Source organism: Neofelis nebulosa, chromosome 2 (genome assembly GCF_028018385.1).
Source record: "Neofelis nebulosa isolate mNeoNeb1 chromosome 2, mNeoNeb1.pri, whole genome shotgun sequence".
Taxonomy (NCBI): Eukaryota; Metazoa; Chordata; class Mammalia; order Carnivora; family Felidae; genus Neofelis; species Neofelis nebulosa.
The window spans coordinates 186,370,974-186,384,103 of NC_080783.1; the positions used below are offsets into that span (position 1 = coordinate 186,370,974).

At 47.4% G+C, this 13,130-nt stretch overlaps 3 protein-coding genes across 10 annotated transcripts in view; 2 read left to right on the top strand and 1 right to left on the bottom strand.

Moving 5' to 3' along the window:
- Positions 1 to 43: 43 nt before the first annotated feature.
- MMACHC (metabolism of cobalamin associated C) lies at positions 44 to 4,734 on the bottom strand. 2 transcript variants are annotated; one of them, XM_058717602.1, is made up of 4 exons: positions 4,524 to 4,734; positions 2,388 to 2,582; positions 1,473 to 1,625; positions 44 to 954 (listed from the first exon to the last, which is right to left on the bottom strand). In XM_058717602.1, exons 1-4 carry the CDS (start codon positions 4,602 to 4,604, stop codon positions 535 to 537), a joined length of 849 nt encoding a protein of 282 aa, XP_058573585.1. In that variant the 5' UTR covers positions 4,605 to 4,734; the 3' UTR covers positions 44 to 534. The 2 variants fall into 2 exon arrangements, with proteins under 2 accessions (XP_058573585.1, XP_058573586.1); XM_058717603.1 differs by lacking the exon at positions 1,473 to 1,625.
- Positions 4,735 to 4,869: 135 nt separating this feature from the next.
- Positions 4,870 to 8,279, top strand: CCDC163 (CCDC163 homolog). 6 transcript variants are annotated; one of them, XM_058717595.1, is made up of 10 exons: positions 4,870 to 5,375; positions 5,463 to 5,496; positions 5,666 to 5,856; positions 5,948 to 6,029; positions 6,194 to 6,380; positions 6,494 to 6,561; positions 6,847 to 6,914; positions 7,221 to 7,321; positions 7,634 to 7,750; positions 8,005 to 8,279. In XM_058717595.1, exons 1-10 carry the CDS (start codon positions 5,298 to 5,300, stop codon positions 8,027 to 8,029), a joined length of 951 nt encoding a protein of 316 aa, XP_058573578.1. In that variant the 5' UTR covers positions 4,870 to 5,297; the 3' UTR covers positions 8,030 to 8,279. The 6 variants fall into 6 exon arrangements, with proteins under 6 accessions (XP_058573578.1, XP_058573579.1, XP_058573580.1 ...); XM_058717596.1 differs by having other exon boundaries at positions 5,669 to 5,856; XM_058717597.1 differs by having other exon boundaries at positions 5,466 to 5,496.
- Positions 8,280 to 11,281: 3,002 nt separating this feature from the next.
- TESK2 (testis associated actin remodelling kinase 2) overlaps positions 11,282 to 13,130 on the top strand; it is a 138,760-nt gene continuing 136,911 nt past the window's right edge. For both annotated transcript variants that reach the window (XM_058717613.1, XM_058717614.1), the window contains exon 1: positions 11,282 to 11,618. The gene's annotated coding sequence lies outside the window, so the exon portion shown is untranslated. The remainder of the gene's footprint in view (positions 11,619 to 13,130) is intronic.

Below are 13,130 nucleotides of genomic sequence, written 5' to 3' on the forward strand. Positions count from 1 at the left end.
TTCAATGACAGCTCATACACCCCTTAATATAAAACAGGCATGGTTTCAAAAATGCTTTGCATGTGTTTGTTTATTCCCCACAACAAGCCTGTGAGGCAGGTGCCATTAGGTAGGAGATGATTGCCTTTTAGGCTCTGTAACAAGTAGGATCTTGGTGCACTGGAGAGAAATGGAAAGGAATAAATCCTGTATTTTAAGGTGGGAATTCTGGATCTGTCTTGTCTTCGACTTTTGACTAAATTTTTCTGAGCTTTGTTATCTTCACTGAAGAGCTCTATTACAATCCTTGTATCAAAAATACTGTACCCAGGCACCTGGGGTGGCTCATTTGGTTAAGCATCCAATTCTAGATCTCAGCTCATGTCTTGATCTCAGGATCGTGAGTTCTAGCCCAATGTTGGGCTCCACACTGGGCATGAATCCTGTTTAAACAAAAATATTGTACCCAAAATAAAATATCTGGCCTTGCCAAAGCCAAAGGAGTTCTAGAGCCAAGTACCACTTATAAATAGGGATCTCAGAGGAGGGAGGATATCAAGGGCCAGGGGATGCAGGTGGTGAGATGCTGGGGCTGAGCCAGCCTCGGGCTCTGCTGGGATTCTGGGGCTTCTTGGGTGGGAGTGTGGTAAAAGGAAGCTCAGGTGATGCAGAGCTAGGATCCTCTGAGGGCTGGGCCAAGCCCAACAAAGCTAAGCGTTGGGCAGGTGGAGTAGAAAAGTAAGCCTTCTGTTCTTCTGAGTAACGCTCCTGTGGTGTTACAGCATCCCGGTATGTCCAGTCACGCCAGTGGAAATTAAAGCCTTCAAGCAGGGTGATTCGGGCAGCTCTTGTAGGTACACAGTCCAGGGGCTTTGTGGGTGGCAGATCTGGCACCTCTACTCCTGGCAGCAGCATTACTCCTCGGATGGCAAACCAGCCTCCGTATCGGGGATGTATGCACACACCTGATATGTGCTGAGGAGATGGTAAAGCAAGGTCATGGAGTAAGTCCAACTATCATCACTGCAAGCTAGGCTTGTTCATTTATTTTCAAGGAACATTGATTCCACATTTGAACCTCTCCTTTGGCTGGGTTCCCCTATTTCCTCTCATGGACAACCCTTTTCATGAGCTCACTTTGGCCATGAGGAACCTAGAAGGAAGGGTTTATTAAGCTGAGTCTCTGTCAACTTCCCAGTCTTACTGTTTACTGATTTACTGATTTTTTTTTTTTACTGATTTACTTTACTGATTACTGCTCTACCCCTCCATCCTGTAACGAGATTTTAACAGACTAAGTTCTCTGACCTGATGTGTTCCCAGGCCGACTCCAGAAAGCATGTGGGGTTGGGCTCCTGACTAGGGCACACCTTTCCCTTGGATTGTGTCTACCAAATCATTTACCCAGGGTAGGTGGAAGAATGTGAATTGGTATCTTGAGGAGCCTTCACCATTTTCTCCCAGTCCCTACTCATTCACACTTGCCCTCTGACCTGGGTCCCCCAGGGGTCAGCCTCCACATCCTTCCGTTGGTAGTAGTAAGCAGCCCCTGCCACATGGGCTGCAGTCTGGGCCAGAATCTTGGGGCGCCGATTGGGGTGTACCTCGTAGTCAGCGATGACTTCCATTTGCAACTCTGGGAGGTTCTGGGATAGAGATGGAAGCTCATTTCAACATGAGAGGAATCATGACTTTGTCCTAGAGAGCCCTAGTTGTGTTAACTTGGTCCTGTCCTCAGAAGTTGTTTAAAGGGAAAACATGACCTTAAACTTGGGGGAGCTCCACTGTGAAGAAAATGATACTCTGTCCAGGAAGGCCCATATCTGAAGGGAAATAACAAGGTCTTGCTCACAAATGCCTATTACAAGGGGTGACTTGGCTCTGCCCTCCCAAGTCTCAGTGTGGAGGAAGACATGGCCCAGCTCTGGGGAGACCCGATGTGTGTGTGTATGTATGTGTGTATATATATATATATATATATATATATATATATATATATATGTGCGCATGTGTCTGGTGGTGGTGGGGATATTGTTCTACCCTCAAAAGGCCCCAAAGACACACAAAATGTCCAGGTCTAGGGCAAGGACAGGTGAAAGATGCTTAGGGGATGCTAGGCTTATTCCTATTTCACTTGGAGGCCAAGGGAAGTCTGGTTTGAAGTTCATGTAATTGCCCATCTGAGATAGGGTAAGTGAGATTGATTATAGACCTGGGGGGCTGCTAGAAGAAGGTGGCTGAAACTGGGCTAAGGCAGAATGGGGAGAGCTCACAATGTCAAAGATGCTCTAGCATAGCCCATCTGAAAGTGGCTCATAGCCGTAAGTAGGTCTAGATCCTGCACAGCTTAGAGTAGCTGAAAGCAGCTATGGGTTTGAAACCTGGGGGAATATATGAACCTTGCTCACCTTTCTAACACGGCGCAAGTGGTAGGCTACACACTGGTCCACAGGGTCAGTCAGTGGTCGGAGATGGCAACTCTGCAGGAAGGGTTTGAGGGCCCGGTCAAACATGGCAGGTGTGCTGAGTACCAGGAAGGCCAGGGTAGGTCCTGGCAGGGGTAGGTGGAAGGCTGGAGGCAGGAGTGCATTATACCATGCCACCTAGAACAGAGAGAAAATTCAGGCTACACAGGAGGGCCAATTTAGGCCTTTGTCAGGTCCATACCTTGGCCCGGCATTCAAGGCCTCATACATCTTGGGCTGTCTCCATCTCATTCATTCAGTGAATGGATTTCTACTGATGCTGCATGATGTTTATTTATGGGGGACTCCTCCATAGGGGAATCTGACAGGGAGTTTGGGATAAAGAGGCAGAGAATTCATGACTAAGAACCAAAAGAAACCGTACTGTGATTACTGCAATGACAGGGCCTGATGAGGATCCTGTGAAACTAGAAAAGGCTTCTTGAAAGCTGTTTTTGAACGGTAGGAAGGAAACTGACAAGATGATGTAGGGAGAGAAAATCTGGTGTTTTATTCTAAATAGAGGGCACAGCATTCACAAAGACATGCAAAAATGACATATTTGGAAAACAGCAAATTGTCTAGTTTGATAGAAGTGAAGGATCTGTAAAGGGGAGCAGGAGAGAAGGGTGGAAAGATCAGTAGGCGTGAAATTATGACTGGCCTAGATACTAATTTAAGGAATATAGGTCTAATTTGGTGACAATGGGGGGGGGGCTAGCCATTTAAGATTTAAGGAGGAAATGTACATGATCGGCTTTGGAAAGATCTGGCTGCAGTGTAAGGACAGGTTGAATGCAAAATGATAGCAAGCAGATTATTGCAGTAATCCAAACACAGAGGGGTTGGATGGAAGGGAATGGACTTGGGAGACTCAAGTGACAGATTCCTAAAGGTCTTGGTGTCTGACTGGATGTGGGGGAGGGAAAGGGTGAGAAGTAGGAGTACAATAACTCTTACTACTCACCCAGTTCTACCTGACCCACCAAACATTCTCACTCTCTCCATACCTGCCATCCACCACTACCTCCACACCTTTACTTAAGCTGTTCCTGATATTTGGGATGTACATAATACTCTTTCCTTCTTTTCATATATAGCTCAACTCTATATTTTTTTCTGGGAAGTCCTTCTCAAGCTAGACCCAACATACTTTCACTATATTCTTTCCTAGCACTGCTGTGTGCCACTCAGTGGAAGGGGTGGGAGTGAGTTGTCTCTTAAGCATCAGGCAAAGGGCTCAACCTGAGTTGATTTAGCTTTGTGTCCAAGCACACAGCTCATTACAAAGGGCACTGGATAAGGGGGAAGGATCTGTGTAAACAAGGGTAGGTAGTGGTGCCAGACTTCTGTGACAGGCGAGTGCACAGTTTCTGTATCCAGCCCAGTGCTGGTGATTGGCAACATCATGAATTAGCCCTCTGTTGGTAGATGGAACAAACCAGCCAATTGTTTGCTTGTTCAACAACAGGAATGCCCTTCCCCCCTCAGATAACCTAAATCTTAAGCTACACAAACCTACAAGGCCTTGCTCTATCCTAACTCCTTAAGGAAGCTTTTTTTTTTTTTTTTTTTTAAATGTTTACTTTTTGGGGAGAGAGACAGAGCAAGTGAGCGAGCGAGCTGGGGAAGGTCGGAGAGAGAGGGAGACGCAGAATCCGAAGCAGGCTCCAGGCTCTGAGCTGTCAGCACAGAGCCCAAGGCGGGGCTCGAACTTAGAAACCGACGCTTAACCGACTGAGTCACCCAGGCGCCCCTTCTGAAGGATGCTTCTCAAATGACTCTGACCCCACTGGTCACTTTCTTCCTGTAAATTATGGAGGTGGTAGAGCCACAAGATTACTGGGTTATGTGGTGTCTCCCATTCATCAATATGGCGTTATATGGGATTTCAAGGACAAACATGCGGCTGTTTCTCTACCTCTTTAACAAAGTCCCCATTGACACCATGTTCCCGTACGTCACATGGACATGGGGCCAGAGGAGCTCGGGAAAGATCAGAAGGCTCTCGAGCTTCACGCCAATAGCACCGAGGCCAATCATACACCTCGCTCCAGCACCGCAGAGGGATAAACCAACCTGGAAGGGGTAAACCTCGAAGCCAAAAGGGCACAATGTGTCCTCGATCTTCTGCTTCAGTTCTGCGACTTGCAGCTCCATAGTGCACGCAACGCGCAGACCTTGCTGGGGAATGGAGTCTCAAGGATAACCTGGGCCGTTAAGTTTCAAGGTAGTTTGGACTCCATTTCCCAAGAACCACTGGGATCAGCAGCGGGGTAGCATTGGCTCTATGCAATGCATCTTGGGATATGTAGTGCGCTTGGTCCTTGGGTTCAACAACTACAGAATCAGAAAGCCTCGGTTTCCCGGCAAACTTCACGGTGGCAGTGTCAATGCTCGTGCCGCTACCAGGGCAACGTAGTTCTACAGCCTCCATCGCCGGTTGTTTCCGCGAGAGACGAACTCAGTTTCCCACGTGGCGCTGCGGCAGCCAGTCCGAGGTCGGGCTTTCCCGGCCTACAGGAGGGTTTGAACTGGGCAGTAGTCGCTGGCACAGGTTCGGAGTGATGGTACCTGTGTCTTGGGTCTGGGAAGGTTTCGACCAAGATTCGGCACTCTCAATTCCCACCTGATAATTGAGTATCAAAGCATCCCGCTTTCCCCCTAGAGTCCCCAAGCGCTGCCCTCCTGACCAGTCCCAGTTTGGCTTGATAACTGCATCCCTCCCTACCTTTAGTATTACATCCCCACTCCCCACTTTCGATCTGAAGTGTGGCCTTACTGGGCTGTGTCTCTGGTGTTCCGGGCTGGAAGAGCAAAGGCACAAGACGTCAGGGAGCCTTGCGGAAGGTTATGAGTAGGAGCCTGAGCTGGTCTGAGCACCTCGACGTGCTTCTCAATGCTACCGATGGAAATGTGGCCAGGATTAAGGTGAGGGGGCACCTGAGGGCCCCCGTTAGAGGTTTGGGTTTAGGGACACTCAGAGCCTATTGGCCTGTGAACTTTTTTTTTTTGTAGCAGTGGCTGTATCCTCTTGGAGTCTCCACAGAGGGTGAGTATTGTCCCTTTTCTGCCCCCGTTCTTTTCTTTTTCCAGGATCTGCTTTTTTCCAGTGCCTGTATCATCCACTATTCCAAATTCCAACTGTTTTCTTTCCTGAACAAACATCTGTTTTCTCCCCAAAGTTAGGCCTTACAATCATCCCTTGCTTATTCCCTCAGCAGGAGATTTGGCTGGGACCTGGATTTCCCCTCATCACTTGCCTCCTCAGTCTGGAGTCCATGCTCAACAGCCTTGGGCTCTAGAGACTCCCTTTGTCCCAGAGAGGCTGAGTTGGGGTAAGGCCCATGGTGCATCTTCTCTCTGGGATGAAGTTATTATTCTCCAATCCCAGCTTCAATCCCAGGCTCAGGTAAAGTGTGGAATCCTAGGTGTGTATGTGTTTGTGTTTGTGTGAGATGCCCCTTGCATAGTAGCTCAAGTGGCTTTTCTTGCCTGGGTAGGTGACTGAGACACTAAGACAGGCTGTGCAGGGGCTGCTGGAAGAGCAAAAGCAGCAGAAGTATAAGATCTGTACCCTGGAAGGTATATGGCCAGTTATTTTTTTCCTGCACACAGCTCATTATGTATGCACACAGTTTTGTTACATATCTCCTGTGTGTGCACTTGTGTCTTGATTCGCAAGTGGAATCTGTAGGCTCATGTGTAAAAGTCTCAGAAGGACTGATCCTCAGTTTGTCCCACTACAGCATCACTAAGGTTGCTGCAGGGGAGCCCAGAGCAGAGGCTCCTCCTCCTGGATCAACTCCTGGAGGGGCTGAGAAGGGAACTGCAGGGTCTTCGAAGCCAGGTGCAGGAACAGGCCCAAGCCCAAATACAAACAGGACCACAAAAACGTAGTGCTACGGGTTGCCTTCACCAAGAGCTGCAGAATGAGTAAGTGATGGGCAAGACCTCTCCTTCTTTGGGCCTCTGAATTCTTGGCACTCTGGTAGTGTCCTTAGGGCTTGTTGATTGGCTTTCGAATGACACTGCTGTCATCTGTGCAGGTGTCAACTCCTGTGGGAGGAATCAGAGATTCTTCAGGAGGAGCTGAAATTGCTGCAGGACCAGCTGAGTGAGTAAAAGATTGAGGGTGGGTATGAGTTCACCTGTCCCCTTTTCTGGAAAGCCTTTTTGCTGTCCCAGTAAATGGCCATAGCTCTGATTTCTTGAGCTGCTCAGAAGTCTGGCCAAGTGTTTTGTCTTGCCTCCATGGTGTGAGTCTAGTTTCCCCAGTCAGTTTGGAATGCTAGACCAGAATGCTTCTGTCTCAGTTTTCAGCACCAGGCTGGGTACAAGGCTGGGAGGAGAAAAGAAAGAAGTTGGAGAACAGCTCTCTTACATTTTTCTCTCATTGAAGGCCAGCACCAGGAGCTGCTGCTGAAACAGATGGCTGAAGGGGGGCAAGCTCAGGCCCACAGCTGGAAGGTAGGACCAGGATCAGACCTATTTCTTCATATCTCCCTATGAAGGCTCCTTCCTTTCTGTCTTTTCTGTTGTGCAGGCAGGCCAGCATACCCTTTCCCACCCCTATCTCTTTCTCTCTTCCCTGTGCTGACTCTACCTCCCTCCAAAGCTTTTCTTCCCAAGCCCTCTTCTCCAGGTTGAGAGACTGTCATTGCCCACATGAGGGTTCCATGTGCGCTGAAGATGCCAATGGTGGGGAGGGGGATTCCTCCTGGAGAGGGAGAGGAATGTACCTACCTGGTCCTACCTGGGCCCATGGTCTGGCAGATGTTGGAGCAGCTGCAAAGTGGCAGGGAGGTCAAGGGTCACACCCTGGAGGCTACCAGGACAGAGGTCCAGGATGCCCGGCAGGAGCACAACCTCCTCAGGTCAGGGGGTGTGGATGCTTGTGGCAGTGGAAGGGATATGTCTCAGAGGCCAGGCATTGGGGACCAAAGTTCAGCTATCCTAGATTTGACATGGGCTGGTAGGGGTGGTTTGGTATCTGGGTTACAGCCTGTAAAGGCAGTACTGGGCATTCTTTACTTGATACAGGGTCACTGAGGTATCTTTATATGTTTGAAGGATAAAGGGAGAGGAGACCGGGGTTCTGGCCTCATGAAGGAGAACAGTTCTATGGTGGAAGGGTCCTCTTGACCCACTGTCTCCATCTCTGCTTCTGATTCTGTTCCCCTTTCCAGGACCTCCATTCACATCCTCCAATCTAAGTTGTCCCTGGCTGCCACCTTCACCATGTCTCTTTCTTCATCTACCTCTGAAGTCAGTCTTCCAGACAGCAACAGTAGCTGGGAAACTAGGTGGGAGTAAGGGCAGGGATCCCAGGTCTGGGGGAGGGTGAATCTGAATGGTGCGTGTGTGTCAGCTGCCTGATTATTTGACACTGGGTAGAATGGAGTCTCTGCCTCTTTTTTAGTGAATCCATCATTCTGTCGTTACTTATCCCAGGTCAGGCTTGTATGTTCCTCCCCATCAGATAGGCCTAGGGCCTAGTTCTGTGTGTATCATAGTGCTTGCTGATGGTTTGTTTTATTTTCCCTTTTTATCCCCTTAGATCTCCAGAAGAGCACACTTTCTAACCTGGAGCCCAGCAGCTTTCAGCTTTAGGCCCAGAGCCTTGAGCAGGAGAACATATTCTTTAAGGGCCCCACAATGTTCCTGAGTGACCTATAAGAACTTGTAAGAGTAGCTTTGCTCACCTTCCCCTTCAAGGCCCTGTTTCTGGGCCCCATGTCCCTCCTTTCTTGATCTAGCTGGTATCTGCCCTCTTACTGAGGCTTGTTACTGCCTGCCCACCAGGCAATAATTACAATAAATGTTTTAACTCTTCCTGATGTCTTCTGTGAATCAGCACCCACATGGGATAGACTCAACTGTACCCTTTCTTCCTCCTGTTACTGGACTGCTTTCTGCCATCCCTCTCTCTGAAGTCCAAGTTCATAGATACTCATAGCTGAGTGCAAGCCCTCTGCTCAGTGGAATTTGGAAGGAGATGGGAGTTCCCATTCTGGTGGGTAGAATAAGGTAGGCCAGTATTGCTGTGGAGATGCAGAGGAGGGCAAGACATTTATATAGGCCCTGGACTTGAGCAATAGGAGGCTTCCTCTCCTCACCTCCAGCTCCTACCTCTTAAGGCTTACTCTAGTCCCTCCACATTTCCTCATCCTCAGTAGCCCAGCCCTGCTTGCATTTCTGCAACAGTCTCTTGGTCTCCTTTCTTTCAGTCTCTGCCTCTAATCCAGTGGGTTTAAAATTTTTTGACGTGACCTCCAGTAAGAAATATAGTTTACATTGTGGCCTAGTAAATATACATGTATATATTTATTAGATGAAACAAATTTCATGATTTAATATTAATCGAATCATTAGGGGTGATGTACTCTATATTTCTTGTTATATTTAAAAAAATGCCTTGTGGTTATTAGTTCTAATCCTTCCATCACAAGCTTGCTCTCTGGAAAGTAGATCTTTCTATGTAGGCTAAGGGCAGCTTTACTTGCTTCTTACTTGGATTTTGTATTCTAGAGCATGCAGTCCAAGATTTCCTTAGAAGCAGCAGCATCCCACTAAGGACTCATGAGGTCTCTTCCACTGCTAAATATAGACAAAAGATAATGCCATTCATCCACCCAGTTGATATTTATTGAGGATAATACATACCAGCCCTGGTATGTATTTGCCCTGAGTTAAGATGTGCAGTGGGCTTATAAAGTTCCCAGCTCTTAGCTCCATCTAGCTGGGAAGAGGAGACAATTCTGAAATAAAAGCATAATAAAAGGCTGAGATCAGTAGGGCAGGTTATATGATGCATTAAAGGCCCTGGCCTAACTAGGAGACAGATAATGAAGAGTGGGCCTTTGACACCCAAATAACTATAAGGCAATCCTTGGTTCTTTCCCCTCACTATAAAGGAAATTTCTGACAGTGGAATGGTAGAGATCAGACTTGGGTCAAACAGAACTTGTTCAAAAACCTAAAAACTTGCCATCAAGGCTCATCTTCCCACTGAGGGTATAAGTAACCCCTCTCTTTTACATCTTTCACTGGGCATGTGATACATATGGTATGATGGCATTATTCAATTATACTTGCTACCAGTGCTGTACCTATTTATCAAATACTTTGCATCAGGCTTTGTGGGAGACAGGTTTAAAAGGTGCCAGGGCTCTAACAACAGAAAAATTAAATAGCAGTGGGGAACAATGGTATTTGAACTGTCACCAGGTGGCAGCACATCATGTGTTGCCAAAAGAATGATACAGAAAAGGCTTTGAGCCAAGGGTACAGGGCTGGGTGATTTCTTTTCTCCTTTTGGAGATACTGTGAGCTACCTATTAATCTAACTAAACCAGTGTCCTGTTGAGACTACTCTGCTCGAGAACCTTTGACAACTCTCACAGCATAAAAAAGGACAAATTTGGCATTTAAGCTCAATCCACATTTAACTTCCATTCTTATCTCCTATCACACATCTTTTTAAAACTTTTTATTTAACTGTAGTTGACACACAATGTTACATTAGTTTCAGATGTACAACATAGTGATTGGACAAATTTATACATTATGGTATGGTCACAAGTATAGCTATCATCTGTCACCATACAATACTATTAGAATACCTTTGACTATATTCCTTGTGTTGTGCCTTTTATTCTCGTGACTTATTCATTCTAAAACTGAAAGCCTCTATCTCCCACTCCCCTTCACCCATTTTGTTCCCTGTCCTTTCCAGCAACCATCAGTTTGTTCTCTGTACTTATAGGTCTGGTTCTGTTTTTTGTTTGTTTATTCATTTGTTGTTTTTTAGATTCCACATATGAGTGAAATCATACACACATCTTTCTTAAATTTTATTGCCACTAGGAATGTACACCACCTATACTCCAACTATTCAAATCCCACTTATCTGTCAAGACTCTTCCAGTAGGAGGCAAGTCTAAAGATGTCTGAAAGGAGGTCTCTAATCCAAGGAAATATTGGTGCAGGAAGGCCCATACTCTGGTGTTTCTTTGCCTGCTCTAGCCTTGGAAACTCTGTTCCAATCTGCTCAGGCGTGAGATTATGAGCACCTGAAGTCCAGGCATATGGAAAGCATGAGGAAGGAAATATGTGCATGGTGAACAGTTGAATAGAATTCTTATTCCCTACCCAGCTCTTTCAAAATCTTCAGTTTTCAAGCCAGCTCAAGCGTTCTCTCTTCCAAGAAGGCTTCACCGAATCAATTCTTAGTCTAGATTAATTGTTGCTTCAGCGTTTGAACCTAACTCATTGCTTTTACTATCCCAAGTAGCTAATAATAATAGTTTATGTATCAATTTCTCCCCTACAGTATACCGAGATCCTGCAGGACTCTACGTTCAAATGGCTTTTTCTTATTCAGAGAGTCCTTACTCAGCTATTCCTTCACCAACTGCAAAGCCGCTCCAGTCGAACCCATTTTCTGTTAGTTTTATTAATTACCAATCGTTAATATGTTTGGCATTTTAATTGTTCCCTTTCGTATTTACTGTCCCGCCCTCTGGAGGTTCCAGGGACTTGAATTTCCCCCAGGTGTATTCCCTCCTCCTTGATTCCGCCTTTCCAGCACACTGCCTCTTCTGTTTTTAACCTCCTCTTACTTTCTATTGGTTCTCTTCGTCCTCCGGAGTTGGCGCCTAGGGCTGTTGATTGGCTTTCCCGGACGCCTATTGAGTCCACCCTCATACCACGTGGCATTCCTAACGCTAATTGGGCAATTCCACTAGCTGGTTTATCAAGGATCGACGATTGATTGGCTGCTGGGAGGCTTGAGAAGAGGGGCGTGGCCGCCGAGGCCCCGCCCCCAGTCCTCCAGCCTACTTGGGCAGGCGTTTCAGTGGCTCGCGGTCGCGGAGCTCAAGCGGAGCTTTCAGCTGCCCTTTCTGGCTCGCCGTTGGGATCATTCTCCTGGCCCCGTCAAGCAGACGGGGGGAACGGTCCCGACTGCGGGGCCATGGCAGTAGCCTCCTTGTCCTTCGCCGCCGTTAGCTCCGCCGAGTCTCCGGCTTCTGCGCGAGGGACCCCCACCGCCTCCGCAGGCTAAGAGCCTCTGCCGCCTCCAAGCTGTGAGGGCTACTATGCTCCCACTTTGCTGCTGCCTCCGCCTCCCGCCCGCGCAGGCACCCCTCTGGCTGCTCAGTCCCGCCTCAGGTAACGCCGAGAGAGCGCATAGGGCACAAACCCGGGGCACCCCGGCCCGCGCGCGCGGCTGCTACACCGCCGCGGTTCCGGAGCATTGGCGCTCGGGTCTCTCAACACCGACAGGACCCCTTCGCTTCCCAAGGTCTTCCTCTGAGCGGCTGGGGACACTTCTCGCCCCTTCCCCTTCCCTTTTCACTTCCCTCAGGGTCGCGGGACAACCCCTACCCCGACCCCCGCCTTCTTGCCTCAGAGGCCAGGAACCCATTAGAAGTTCCTTCGTATCGGGGACCTGGTCCTTGACTCCTCTCAGGAACTTTTCTCATTTCACAGACTCAAGAATCCTTCATTTTCTCGGAGAACTCCTGTTTCAGAGACCTCCAACTCCACACTGAGAGCTTCCCTCGTCTCTGTAATCCCTCCTCCCTCAGAGATCTGGTCTCCGTCACTTTACTTCCCTCAACACTTCCCTCAAATACTCTTCTCTGGAAACTTTCCATTTCTAAACTCGAAAATACTCCGTCCCCCACCTCAGACACTACTGTCTCCTTCTTTTCTCCTGTCATCCCTCGTTCTCCCTTCTCTGCCTTTTATCTTTCACTTGGAAGACTCTGGACTAAGCCAGTATTTAGATTTAGCTAGAAATGAAACCCATGGTTTTGTTTGTTTTGTTTTTGTTTTTGAAAACCATGTTTGTCTGATCTAAAACCTTTCCGTTTATAACTCTGAGAAAACCTTGCTGAAGAATTTGGACTTTGTTTTGTAGGTATGGGGGGCCATTGAAAGTTTTCTAGGCAGGAATTTGGTATGATTGATTATCTCTGGTGAAAATGTGGAGGAAGAAATGAAAGTGAAGACAGTGTGGAGGTAGATAAAACAAACCTAGGTAGGCAGGAAACCAGTGTGCTACTCTAGGTCGGAGGGGATGAACTGGGATAGTGGTAGGAAAATGAAGACAATGTCATGCAGTTCCAGGAGGTTTCAATTCCATGATGTTTCCAGAGTTGAGAGGGAAGTTTCTGACTTCATTGGTGGGATGTGTTGGTCGTGTTAATTGTAATAGGGATGGAACATAAGCAATTTTGAGGGAAGATAATGTTCCCTTTGGACATGCTTAATTTGAGGTGTTTTTCAGATAATACTGTGGGGTCTGAAAATTGGGAGAAAGGTTGGAACTGAATACATAAATTTGAGGGTCAACAGAGAATATAACAGGGATATTTGAAGACTTGATATGGGATGGTAACACTGAAAGAATAGAAGAAAAGGGCTGTGGACCAGAAGGAACATCATTATTTGAAGGGCAATAGACACGAAGATAGGTTAAAGGAATGGGATAAGAACTGAAACAGAATGGCATTATAATAGAAACCAAAGGAAGAAGGGTTTCAGGATGGGAGGGGGTGACCATCACTGTCAGGTGCTGCAGAAGTCAAGCAGAATGAGGATTAGAAAGAAACCACTGAATTTAGCAATTAGGAGATCTCTTGTTTCCTCTGAAAGACGCTTCAGATAGTGCAGTGG